At 40.6% G+C, this 13,175-nt stretch overlaps 2 protein-coding genes across 2 annotated transcripts in view; one reads left to right on the forward strand and one right to left on the reverse strand.

Annotated features, from left to right (window-relative positions):
* On the reverse strand, nt 1-13,127 carry MZT1 (mitotic spindle organizing protein 1). The gene is made up of 3 exons (XM_006210280.4): nt 12,923-13,127; nt 6,665-6,810; nt 1-1,819 (listed from the first exon to the last, which is right to left on the reverse strand). Exons 1-3 carry the CDS (start codon nt 12,993-12,995, stop codon nt 1,796-1,798), a joined length of 243 nt encoding a protein of 80 aa, XP_006210342.1. The 5' UTR covers nt 12,996-13,127; the 3' UTR covers nt 1-1,795.
* BORA (BORA aurora kinase A activator) overlaps nt 12,659-13,175 on the forward strand; it is a 21,365-nt gene continuing 20,848 nt past the window's right edge. The window contains exon 1 of the mRNA XM_031684475.2: nt 12,659-12,896. Coding sequence (XP_031540335.1) covers nt 12,759-12,896 — 138 coding nt within the window. The 5' untranslated portion in view covers nt 12,659-12,758. The remainder of the gene's footprint in view (nt 12,897-13,175) is intronic.

Raw genomic sequence — 13,175 nt, forward strand, 5'->3', positions numbered from 1 at the left:
TACATGCCAACAGCACCAAAATGGTTTTATTTCTGTCACCGACAACATGCACAGCAATGCAACTGTATCATTTGTTTGGTTTCCTTAAATATTTCTTGAGTATGCATTAAAAATATACGTTTACATTTAAGAAACGTAAGACATTAAAAAAGTCCTCTGTAAACACAGCTCCTTCTCAATATATTTTCCTGCTTTGTTTTGTACATAAATAACATAATCTACAAAACCATAAATAAAACTGTTAACTCTTATGACCTAACAGTATGTACAAATTTTCGAGCTTGACAAGTTTTCTCTTTATGATTTTATATAAATAACAACATGCATTATTTGCAATGTTTTTTAATCAAATAGGTGACTTACAATCACAAGTTTCATTGTCTCCCTAACAGTTCTCCCAATATAATAGACCTTCAGTGCACTGGGTAAAGATGCCATGCATTTAAAAAGTCAAAATGGTCAAAAAACTAGATTTTTAAAACAGAGCAGAAGGTGACCATTTAATATGACTACGCCTTACTAAAATCACTTCAGTTTGTATGAAGAACAAAAAATGCTACCGAAGAGTATATGCTTGTACTGTCAATTTAAATGGAGGCTAACAACGTCTAAAAAAAGCAGATTAAATTCATATGAGTCTTGGGGAAAATATTCTATTGAGATTCTGCTACAGGAACAGAATCAATGCTATCCTAAGTTTCCTAAAATTTATTTTGAACCATCACTTCAATTAGTTAAAACTTTCAGGGTAAAAATAATGACACACAAAGATGATATCAGAAAGGCATATTTAGAATTCCTGATAAAGAACATTTGAGTATTTAGTTTTTGTTTAATGACTAGAAATCTTTATTCCTTCAGAAAATAACGTATTTGTTGAATGACACCACCTACTTAGTGATTTACCAGATAACCACACAAGATACATTAGGTAAGCACTCAAATTATTTTTATATAACAAAAGTAAAAAGAAATTTTCATGTTGCAAATGTTTCACTATGCATTATTTTTTTGAGGCCATGATTTAAAGAGTGTAAAACTTAGAAAGAAAAACATTCTGTTAATATTCTCACTAAATTTAAATGATTCAAATCAAATAATATTAAGCTAAACAATGTCCTTACTTTTAAAATCTGTTTCTAAAAGCTGTATTTTTCAATCAACTCAAAGATGATCTGCTTCATACTATTAACTGCCAAACTGTAAAAAACTAAATATTCTTTGTTACAGAGCAGATTACAATACATGTTTTCCATACTCTTATAAAAAACAAGATTCTTATATACCTAATGAATCTAAATCAAAATCCACAAATGGTAGCTGAAATTCTGTCAACTTTCAGCTTTATACGACATAAATCCACAGTTATTTTGCATAAACAATTCAAAATTGAAGTTTATAATGGAAATGTCAACCAGTCCTAACTACAACATTCCCACTGACGGGGTCTACGATACTTCCACCAGGCACAACAGATGTGCGCACATGACAGACAGACTGCTTAGAAAATTAAAGCTATCAGAGCTATAAATAAGGAATACATAAATATGAACACAGCAATGCCAAAGCATTAGAGCTGTTAAAGGAAGGTAAGATGTGGTGTAAACACAACTGATAGTTCTCTCTGGAAGCCACTTTCCACTGATTCATAAAGCTATGGTTTGGTAATTCTTTTAAAAAGGAAAATGTTTCTACACGGCTGCATGCAGCAATTTCATTGTACGTTCTTGACTGCAACGTGATCTTCAGTCGTCTGGCAGAGCCTGACAAACCTCATCAGGATTTCTTCAGAAAGTCAGCTTGTCATATTTTCAGCGGCCTAGAACAAGAAAGTAAGATTCATTATAACAAAACCATGGAACGAGAGACATTGTGGAAATAAATTTGTCAATACTGCACTGTCATTAACAGACAACTCCTCCCCCATGTATACTAAATAACTCTCATCAGAATAATGCAGTGGTTTTCACTTTTTGCAGTCCATTACTAGAACTACCATTTGAACTGACTGCTAGGCTAACAGCAGAAAACTTGTACATAATCTTAAATGTTCGTTAATGTAAAAACATACTGCTACTGGAAAAATTTAACTTACAGAAGATCTTATCCACATGGTGGTCTTAGTTTGTTTCCATATGTTTCATTACAGTGTGAAAAGGAGTTTAAGAATGAAAAAGACCTGTGATGTTGCAAGGTGAAGAAAAAAGGGCAAAAGAGTAATAATAAACACATGGCTAATTCTGCATCACCTAAACCACCAACCCAACTGTTTATTTTCCCTAATTATTCTGTAGAAATTCCCAGACACCATTATCATTCATCGGTTTGTGATTTGGTATGTATTTCTAAAAGGTAAGGATTTAAACAAGCAATTTCTTAATGCCACATATGGAAATGTTGAGTTTAAATAAGTTTAATTTTAGAAATACATGGTAAATTTTTCATTCATTTACATTTCAACTTCCTAATTAAAACTTGCTTTTTAAAGTTCAGTCTAAGTTCAGAGGTCTTTCAAGAAAATCCCTTGAGATACTGGGAAAATTGTAGGTAACTAAATCAGAAACAGTCTTGTCAACACACATTCTCTCTTGTTTTCCTATATGGCTGGCTATTTTAAATTAGCCTTTCCCTTCTTTGGGCTTACTACTCACGAGAATAAGAACCTAGTTTGAAAAAATTTCCCCTTGTTCAAAAAGGTTTCTTCCTTCTTTTGATCCTTATGGGTTCCTATGTTAGCTCTAGTCACACACTCTGGAAGCACTGTCTTCTTCCTAACCCCATTCTCAGTATCCTCCACTACAAAGATGAGCTACTAAACACAACTTTAGGATTTTTTAAAAAATTAAAATACTTTAACTTATAATGCAGTTTTAATTTGTCTTGTCCCATTCCATCTTCATACTAATTTTAGATGTTCCCCTCCAAGATACAATGCAACAAGTGTTTTCACTTTAAGTAAGCCATCAACCTGCCATCAATGTTACATGGGTACAGAACTACTTTCCAAGTGAAAGGACAGCAGTGGCATCCTGGAGATCTCCACAGTGACTGGTCAGCCTTAAAGACACCAGAAATGTGTAAGCGTCAGCTCTGGGAGAAACCAACGTTAGCAGTCTTCTCTTCCATGTTTTCCTTTTCTGTGCACGTTTATTTCCTCCTTTGGGTGGATGGGTGGGGACATGGGACTGATTTCATCCCTCATGTCTCTGCCAACTACAAATTCTACAGCTCCAACATCCTCGTGCTGCAGGGAACCTTCATACACAGTGAGAAGGCACATTACCCATCCTAAGGTATCAGTGATGGTGCCGGCCAGCCACAAAAGGAGGGGCAAGGAATACATCAACAATAGTGTAACTCAAGGCACCACAGCATGAAAGTAGAAGATACAGGAAACTAGGTTCTGTGCAGAATTTCTGAAATCACAAGATGTAAACGACTGTTTAAATATAAATACTAGCACTGAGAAGACCATACAAAAATATAATGTTGATAAAAGTATCATTCATAGAAAAGAAGTCTATTTTTTTAAATGCACCCAATTAATCCTATTTATGCTGTGAAAGATACACATAAGGCGACCTATCTATTGTTGTTAAGAAATTTATCTAACTGGCCAACACACGACTAGCTATGTTTACTATAAATGATTTAAATATAAATATGTAAACCTGTGAAAGACAAAGTAACAAACAAAATTGTTATAATCTGCATAGTTAAAGAACAAAAGAAAAAACTGCATGTTTCCGACCAATTCCTTTCAGTGTTTCTTCATGTCCTCAGTTTGTCCTCAGTCTAAAACAGAGACCAGTACCATACAGTTAAATTCTAACTACTAAGGATTTCCAGGTAAAGACAGTAGAATGCAGCAAGAAGAGTTTCTCTTTACCCTACTTTTCATACGCAAATAAACAAAAAGTATGAGAAAAAATTCATGAGCAGCATCCACACAAAAAAAGAGAGAACGACCTTATGTGTATAAAATCTGCGAGGGGAGGGGGCGGTTAAGGAAAGGCAGGTGTGGCTCAGTGCAGCTCTGAACCAACCAGCCCCCATCCCGACCCAACAGCAGCAGTTAAGAGAGAACAGACTTTGTTAGAGAGAGAGGCAACCTGAGAAAGGTTACTCTTTTTTAATTCAATGAAATCAAATTAAAGGATAACGTTTCTGTTTTCAAAGTAGCATGAGGCTATCCAGAACGGTGTTCACCACACATTATCACCGGACATTTCTTGTGTGATCTTGAATGAATTTTTGTCTCCTCCTTTGTATTTTCTAATTTAAGTATTTTAAAACTATGAGCATGTATTTTTATAAACATTATACAGATTTCAAAAATTCATTTAAAGAAAGCAAGGAAAAGTTCTAATTAACATTTCTTCTTTGCTGGCAGCTCTTCAGGATCTTCTCCCCACCTAGTTTTAAGTTAATGGGAAAATGCATTTTAAGATGCTTTATGTGTGTGTGTGTGAGACTGATTTTCCATTCAAATGGGCAACATTTTCTGATTTTTGTTCAACTCTGCCTTTGCTTTCATAGCTCACTACGATCCACTGGATGTGGAATAACCAGGATCTGAAAACTGAAAAAGCTATTTTAAACAGGTATGTCTCAATCTCCTCTCCTATAACCTTGGGCTTTATTCTAAGAAAATGGTCTGCCAAAACACTTCTGTCATCTCTCTTGCACCTTCCCAGCTAGGTCATTTGCCTCTGGTTCCTTCATAGCACTCAAACTGCATTCCATACAAAAATCTCTTCCGAGAGTTGAACAAAAATTCTTACGGTTGTGGAAGATGTGTATCAAGTAACTCCTCTTGCACTAAAACTGCAGAAATTTACTGATGAAAGGGTATATAAACCTGGAAATAAAATCACCCCGGATTTTCAGAGTGTATACAAACAAGAGAGGGAACACTCTTCCTGTTCCCAATCTCAGCAATGAAAAGATGGTGAATTTGAATTTGAAAAAAGGTGGTCCTCTGGGTCCACGTTGGCAGTGCAGCCCAAGTGGCCCTGGCAGTGCCCTGGCCTCTGAGCTACTCCCTCCCTTTTCTTGAGGAAGGAACACATGTTCACAGCCGGGTAGCTCTATCAGCTAGTTTCTGGCAAACGGAATCCCAGAAGTCTGACAGCGTTTCCTTCGCTTTGTCCTGGACTGGTCCCTTTCAGTCCAAGCTGGCAAGGTTTTGTGCTGAGATGGCATCCGTGTCTGAGACACACAACCTAATCTCTACACCAAAAGGCTGCCCAGCCACACTCTTCGTCTTCTTTCCAGAGCATGTTATCTGAGTAGGCTGAGAATTTCCCAAACCAAGTGCTGGTTCCTTTTTACTGACCAGTTCCTTCCTCAATTTCTCATTCCTCTTACATTTTACCACAAGCAGCAAGGAGAAATCAGGCTGCACTTTCCATACTTTTTCTGGAAATTTCCTCAGCTAAATATCCAAGTCATTACTTACAGGTTTTATTTTCCTTCCAATAGAACATAATTTAGCCAAATGCTCTTTACAGCAAGGACAGCCTTTCCTTCAGTGTCCAGCAACCCATTCGTCACTTCCCTCTAATAGCTCACCAGAAGCACCTTCAACATTTGTATTTCTAGCAAGATTCTGTTCGTAATGATGTAGGTACTCGCTAAGATGACTGGTGCTCTCTCTTCTTTCTAAGCTCTCACCAGAATCACCTTTAACATCTACAGCTCTACCAAGAGTCTCTTCACAGCAACCTACTATACTGAAAAAGAGTATGAAAAGGAATATGCTGGCCACTGGAAATTAACACAAGATTGTAAATCAACTAAACTTCAATTTTAAAAAATTTAAAAAAAAAGTGCAATCTAGATTTTCTCTATCAGGCACCTTGAAACTTTCCAATCTCTATCCATTACCCACTTCCAAGGTCAAGTCCACACTTCCAGGTATTTCTTACAGCAGCCCTCTACTTCCCAGTAGTAAATATGTACTAAATTCCTCAGGCTGCCATAGCAAAATACCACCAACAGGGTAGCTTACAACAACAGAAATTTATTCTCTCATGGGAGGCAGAGGTCCAAAGTCAGGGTGTCAGCAGGGCCACCCTCTCTCTGAAGGCCCCAGCACAGGAGCTCTCCTTGGCTCTTTCCAGCTTCTGGCCACTGCCAACAAGTCTTCTTTGGCTTGTAGACTCCATTACTCCAGTCTCTGCCTCTCTTATCACATGGCTTTCTCTCCTCTGTGTCCATGTCTTCCCATGGAGTTCTCTTTGTGCATCTGTGTCCAAATTTCCCTTGTCTTCTAAGACACTGGTCATAAATCCATCATGATCTCATCTTACTTTGATTATACCTACAGATACACTATCTCCAAATAAGGTCATATTCACAAATACCAGACATAAGCATATCTTTTGGGGGTCAGACTCAATTTTACCCACAATACAAAGAAAATTCTTAACACAATTGGAGAATTCTAAGAAAAGTGGTCCATAATTCATAATAGTAGAAAACTTGGGGATCTGAACATATGCTACTAAGCTCCAGGTCCTCAGACTGCTGTTCAGAATTTCTCCTGATGATGACAGACGCTAGTTTAATCATGTTTAGAAGCTTTCACATTACTTCATCATTAATCATTTCCTAAACAAAAGCACCTTTACTTAGAATGAGTTAAAATACGAATCTCTACCTTTAATGCTTCAGTGGCCTTGCGAAGTTCCTTAATAACTGACGATAAAGCTTCTGGGTTAATTCCTTGTTCACAAAGCCGGACACATATAGACAGGGTTTCCATATCTAATCCAGTATTCAGAATTCTTGAAATCTCAAGCAGAACTGGGAAAAAGACAGAATATTTAAAAACAAAATCTTACAACATTTTAAAACGTGCACATAATACTTCTGTTTTTAATTCGTGTAATACTGCGTAATACCGAAGAGCCAGCAAAGCATCCCTGGATTCGGAAACTGGTATGCAATACTGCCCTGCCCTTACTTAGCTCTAGGAACTTAAAAATAAATGTACCAACCTCCGTCCACATAACTGCTTTTTACATCTTGGTTTGTATTCTGCCACTCATTTAATATCTACCTAAACTTTACACCTCATCATCAAGATGATTCTGAACACTTCCTCACTTTTTAGTATTCTTTTACTGTGTAATTTAATTAGTCATGTAATATTCCATTTTATGGAATATTTTATGTATAACATTACACATTACTCAACCACTCTGCTATTTTGTTAGGCGGGTCTCATGTTTCCCCCATTACAATAACACTGCGATAAATATCTGTATATACTATCTTAATTTTATCAGAATAAATTCCTAGAAGTGAAACGGCTCAATTAGTAATATACATAACTAAGGCTTTAAAAATATTTCAAAAATATTATAATGTGACAGAGCAATCATGTTTACTTATATTTTTATAAAATATAAGCTTATACTTTTTAACTTCATTTTTGTAGTACTTCATTTTATTGCAGTTTATAAAAGTATCTGCCCTTGATATGAGAAGCACCAGCATGCAGAACCACAGGATGTAAATACACTGGCTCCATTAAACTTTGTTTTATGATGGCTGTTTCCCAGAGCGTGTTTAAAAGTTTTTAAATGTATGGTCAACGTCTTATCTGTTGTTTCCTGTATCATTCTCCCTTGGCATTATGCTTAGAAAGTTATTCCCCAAGCCAAGATTATGTAATTATTCACCAGTATTCCCTTCCAGCTCCTGAAAGTTTATTCCCAACCCCATCCTCGCCCCCATGAACATAAAAACGTAACTCTCTGGAGTCTGGGTAGAAGACAGAATCTCTAACTTTTCCTTCCAGAATGAAGTTAGTTGCCCCAATACTATATATTGAAGGATCTATCCTTTGATCACTCAAGTAAGATGCCATCTTTATCACATAGAAAAATTCCCATATGGCTATGAATTTGTTGCATGTCTGTCATTTGTCAAAGTGACAATTGTAATTACTACCTTCATATTGCATGTAGTAGGTTAAAGATACCTCTGTTACCGTTCTTTATCATAAATGCTTTTATCCCCTTGGTGAACTTAAAAATAGATCCAGGAACAAATTCCATTTGGATTCTGATTTGAATTGCATGAAAACTACACATTACTTGAGGACGGATAAACAAGTTAATATTCAGTCATCTATTAATTTAAGTCTAAGTCCTTCTGAAAACTTTTATAGTATTCATGACGCTCATGATATGGGCCCCTCCACTTTTTCATATCTGACATTCATTTTCATCTCCAGAAGGTTAACGTTACTCTTTTAAGAAACATTTATCTTCCATTTCTCTACTTAACTTTTTGAACACACGGAGTATCGGAGTATCGTTCTAATGTATCCATCTGCTAATCCTAACATTTGTGTCAGTTGTGGGTCTGTTTCCAACTGATTAAAATTTTCTCCTTACCATGGGTCATATTTTTCTATTTTGCATACCTAATAATTTCTGACTAGATGCCAAACACTAAATTCTCTCTTGTTAGGTGCTGGGTATTTCTGTATTTCTACACATACTCTTGAGCTTTGTACTGAGACAGTTGTTGGGAAGCAGTTTCATCCTTTTGGGTCTTTTAAGACTCATCAGTTGGGACCAGAGCTCCGTTGAGGATAGTGCTAATTATTACTCACACAATGTCTTGTGAGTTATGAAGTTTTCCACTCTGGCTGGTGGATACAGGCACTACTCCCAGTCCTGTGTGAGCTTGGTGTACTGTTTCCTTTAATGCTTTCGAGCGGCTGCTTCCCAACTCTTTGGGTACCTTCCTTGCACACATCAATGCTCTGCTGGATACTGGAGGGAGACCCTCCTGCAGATCTGCAGAACTCTCTGGGTGCAGCTCTTTCCCCTCAGGCACCCTGTCCTGCAAATTCTACTTGCCTTGGTCTCCCTGGACTCAAAGTTTCTTCTGCTCAATTCGTGGTGTCCCCTGGGTTCTGCCTGAGTTCCTCCCCCTCCCCCCACTGCATTGTGGCCTGGAAACTCTGAAGGCAGGAAGCTGGGGCAACTGTCTGTTGTGTCTCCTGCCCCTCAGGGATCACTGTCCTTCGCTGCTTGTTGCCCAGTGTCTTGAAAGCCACTGTTTTGGATGTTTTGCCCGGGTTCTGCTGGTTGGTTCAGGGAGGAGGGTAAATCCAGTGCCTGTTACTCCAGCTTGGCTAGAAGCTGACAGCTCTTTTTCCGTTTTCGTGTCTTCGGTTTTGATATTCCAGCATTCTAATACTTTGTTTTTCAGTTGTATTCAGGCTGTTATTCATGGTATCTGCTGAATTTATTTCAATAACTATTTTAAGATTTCTGTTCCCTACCCCAAATAATCACTTGTTCTGGTCTCACAGCTAAATGCTTATTTATAACCACTTCTTATTTGGTGGCTGTTTCTGCCTTTATCTATTGGAGGCTGTGTTCTTATCTTTAGCCATTTTTGAGACTTTGTTTTCTGTTTTTTCATAGAATCAAGCAGTGAAAGAGAAATAAATGTGCTCTCTAGGGCCAGACGACCTGGGTGAAGATTTCACTTTCATTACTCACAAGGCAAGGTCACCACTCTGGATCTTTCTTTCATCACTCTGTAAAATGGGGATAATAGTTGTATTTATTTTACAGGATGGTTGTCAGGATTAAAGGATACACATAGAATGGTGTTGGGCATATGGTGGTGCTAATAAAAAGGTTAGCTGTTACTACTACTTTCTCTCTCCCTTTTTTTCTGTTTCCCATATTAGTTGTTTGTTTATATTTTTATCTACTTTAGGTGCTCTGTGATTTGGGGCTAAAAGCTCATCTTCCACAGGGGATTTCTCTTGGACGTCCTCACACTGGTGGACCCTTTCTTGCTTGGGTGGTCTCAGCCCTCTGGATCAGGGCTTGTGAGAGCATCCTGGCTCCAGAGCCACAAGGGACACAAGGATGGTGATTCTCAATCCCTGGCCACGGCAGATGGCACCATTCTGGCCACCGGCCTGGCTCAGGCAGGGCAGCTTCCCCAGGTTTTGTTCCCTACCCCCTGCTGTGGATCTCATTGCTCCATTCTCTGGGAGAACTTCTCTCTTTCTAACCAATGGAGAAGTCCTTTTCTCATTTTTGAATAGGGCTATGCTGATAATGGTATTTCAACATTATTTCCTGTCATTTTTATATGCTTGGGGTAGAAAAGTTTCAGCAAGTGCTCAAGCATGATCAATTTTGATAGTGAATCATCACTATGTTTAATTTCAAGTCTTGACTGTTTTCCTAAATGGATTTCAACCACACTTTTGCATGTTCTGAGTGCTCAGTGCAAATACTCCAGGATATTACTTATTTGTATTTTGCAGTCAACCACCTTCATAAATTCTATCACAGCTTCTAATAGTTTTTCAGTTGACTCTCTTGTTTTCTACCCAAATCATCATTTCACCTACAAGTAACAGTTTCCTGTCCTTTCTGATAGCTTTTTCCTCTATCCTGTGCTATTTGCTAAACGTTTCATATCAATATTTTTAAAAAACAGTAAAAGCAGGTATTTTCAGTTTCATTTAGAACATATTTAACGTTAATGTTAAGGATGAGGTTGGTTTCATTCAGCTATCTTTTGGCATGCTAAAAATGTAGAGTTTTCTTTGGCAAAGACTTTAAAATCAGGAAAAAAAAAAAAACTGAGTCTTAGCAACAACTTTTCATCAACCACTGAAACCACCAAGGAGCTTTTCTCCTCTGACCTGGTGAGGTAATACGTTATGTTGACCCACCACATTCACAGCTGAAGAACACTGAGCTTGAGAAATCCTTACTTTGACAATAAGCCATTAGCAAGCCTGATTTTTATCTGGAGGTAGATGTGACCTCATCCCGCACTGCTGCTCACTGTAAACACAACCCTGAGAAACAGCAGGAGTAAAAAGCAGCCAAGGCCTTGTGTTCTTGGCATACAGAGCTCAGGGCTCATGGAAGATGGCATCTCCCAACAGTGACACTGCATGACTTCTGAGGCTAGGTGAAAAAGACAATATAGCTATCTCCTGACTCTCTCGAGATGCTCTCCCTTGGAATCCAGCCTCCAAGTGTAAGGAAATCCACATGTTCCAGACACCAGCCCCTGCTGGGGGCCCAGCTAACAGCCAGCATCACCCAGCAAGTATGTGAGTGAGGAAGCCCTGAGATACCCCCGACTCAGCACTGTCTACTGCACTGTGTGAGATACCCTCGAGGAGAACCATCTAGATGAGCCTGGGCCACACCCTCAGCTGGGAGAGGTCAGTACTGTGGTTTCAGGGCTCCCAATTTGGGGTAACTAGAACACGCATTATGACCCTATTCCATCTCTCCAACTTGATCTCACCTCCCCAGGTCTTTGCCAATTCTCTCTCTCGAGTGTTCTCTGCATGGCAGACCCCGATCTAGAAATGCTCTGTTCCTTCTGGACTTCGTGCCTATGCTGGTGCTGTTTTCCTCTGCCTTTTCTCTTCCTTGCCTATCCCATCATCCCACCTTTCAGGTCCATCTTAGTACTAGCATGCGAGTTTTCTATTCAAATGGGATCCTGTGGCCATATAATTAAGGAACAGCTAACATAAGACAACTTGACTCGCAGTCAGGCCTTATATACTCTCCATTCTGTTCAAAATCCAGACTGGCCTCCAAGCAAAGATACAAGACAATAACACATACAGTTTCTATGTACACAGATCCACTCACAAAGTGAAGCTAATAAGCTGTGATACATTAAGGATACAAAATTAGGCTGAATATAGTGTTAAGAACAAAAGTCCCCATAAGGAGGGGCTCCAACAAGAAGTGGAGCTCGTAGTGAAGGAGACAGAGACACCGCATGGAGGCTGACACTGCTTAGTGAGAATTCCATGTTTTGACAGAGGAAGAGGCTGATGCGGGTATCCCCTGGAAAACGCAAAAAAGCAGTGTTCAGCATCTATCAAACACTCACATACAGGTGGATGCAAATAAATTGAGGACAATGAAAGGAGTCTGCAAGTGGGATGACGTCTTATACACAAACATAGCATAGTAATTATCTTCTATTGGTCACCTTTGAGACGATTTTCAGGTTCTCTCATTTAAATACTCACAATAACCGTAGAACGTAGTAACCTCGCTTTACAGAAGAAAAAAAAAAAAGACGCAGGCTCAAAGATGTCTAATTAAGTAGCTTACCCAAGCCCACTGCCAGGAGTATAAAGTGGCAGAGCCAGCATCAAAGAGGAGAAAGAGGATAACGCTTTAAAAAAAAGACAAAAAACTACTTGCAGGTAAGCTTTAACCCGTGCTCGGGGCTCAAAAACGGATAAATACACCCACAGACTCCCGACACCGACATTACCCACTCCAAGACGAAACTGGGGCAATGCTGATAAAAGCGGCAACTTGTTCATTCACCAGATATTTCAAATGCGCCTGCTGAAGTGCGAGGGACAAAGGATGTAGCGGTGACCATACACGCAAGGCCACGGTCCGCACCGGGCTTACTCTGGGGGGCTTCGGAGGAGCCCAGGCACCGGGCCTGGCGCGCAGGGTGGGCGTGGCGCTGGAGAGGGGCGTGGCGCGGGGAGGGGGCGCGGGAGGAGGAACGCGGGGACCCGAGCGGGAGGAGGAACGTCCGGACCCCGAGTGGGAGAGGGGCGGGAGCGGGGAGGGGGCGCGGGACGAGCGCGCAGGAGGGACGAGCGCGCAGGAGGGACGGCGCGCGCACTGGGCTGACGTGGGGCCGGAACGCCACGCACGCGACAAACTACGCCGGAGCAAAAAGGCGACTATCAAAGGATGGGGCCCTCAGCCCAGCGGCCCTGGTGGGACTCTTGGGAGCATCTCCAAGGATGCCGATCGGGGCAGGGAGTGGACCTGAAGTCCTCGTGGGCACACCCCCGCCTGAGGGTCCTGGCACTGGGGAGCCGAGGCAAGGTAAAGGGGGCGAAACGGGCACTCACCGTCCATGGTCTCCCTCACCGCATTCAGATTGGCTGCCGCCGCCGCCGCCCCGGCGCCGCTGCTACCCGCCATGGCGGAGGCCCGGCGAGGCGGGGCGGAGGGCCTGACCCGGAACTGGAGCGCCTTCCTCTCTCCTGGGCAATCACACGGCGCGTCCCCCGCTCACGCCGGGCAGGCCCCGCCCCTCGCGCTCGTCGCCGGCGAGAGGCAGCGTTTATTTGAATTTGGAGCCTCGTTACTCAGCGGGGAAGG

This window comes from Vicugna pacos, chromosome 14 (assembly GCF_048564905.1).
Source record: "Vicugna pacos chromosome 14, VicPac4, whole genome shotgun sequence".
NCBI lineage: Eukaryota > Metazoa > Chordata > Mammalia > Artiodactyla > Camelidae > Vicugna > Vicugna pacos.

What these genes read in the sequence shown, in the direction of transcription:
- MZT1 (XM_006210280.4), bottom strand. Translation starts at nt 12,995, where the DNA reads ATGGCGGGTAGCAGCGGCGCCGGGGCGGCGGCGGCGGCAGCCAATCTG. An exon ending in GGTGAGGGAGACCATGGACG is followed by an intron (nt 6,811 to 12,922) that starts GTGAGTGCCCGT and finishes TCTTTTTCCCAG; the next exon opens with TTCTGCTTGAGATTTCAAGA. An exon ending in AGGCCACTGAAGCATTAAAG is followed by an intron (nt 1,820 to 6,664) that starts GTAGAGATTCGT and finishes TTCTTGTTCTAG; the next exon opens with GCCGCTGAAAATATGACAAG.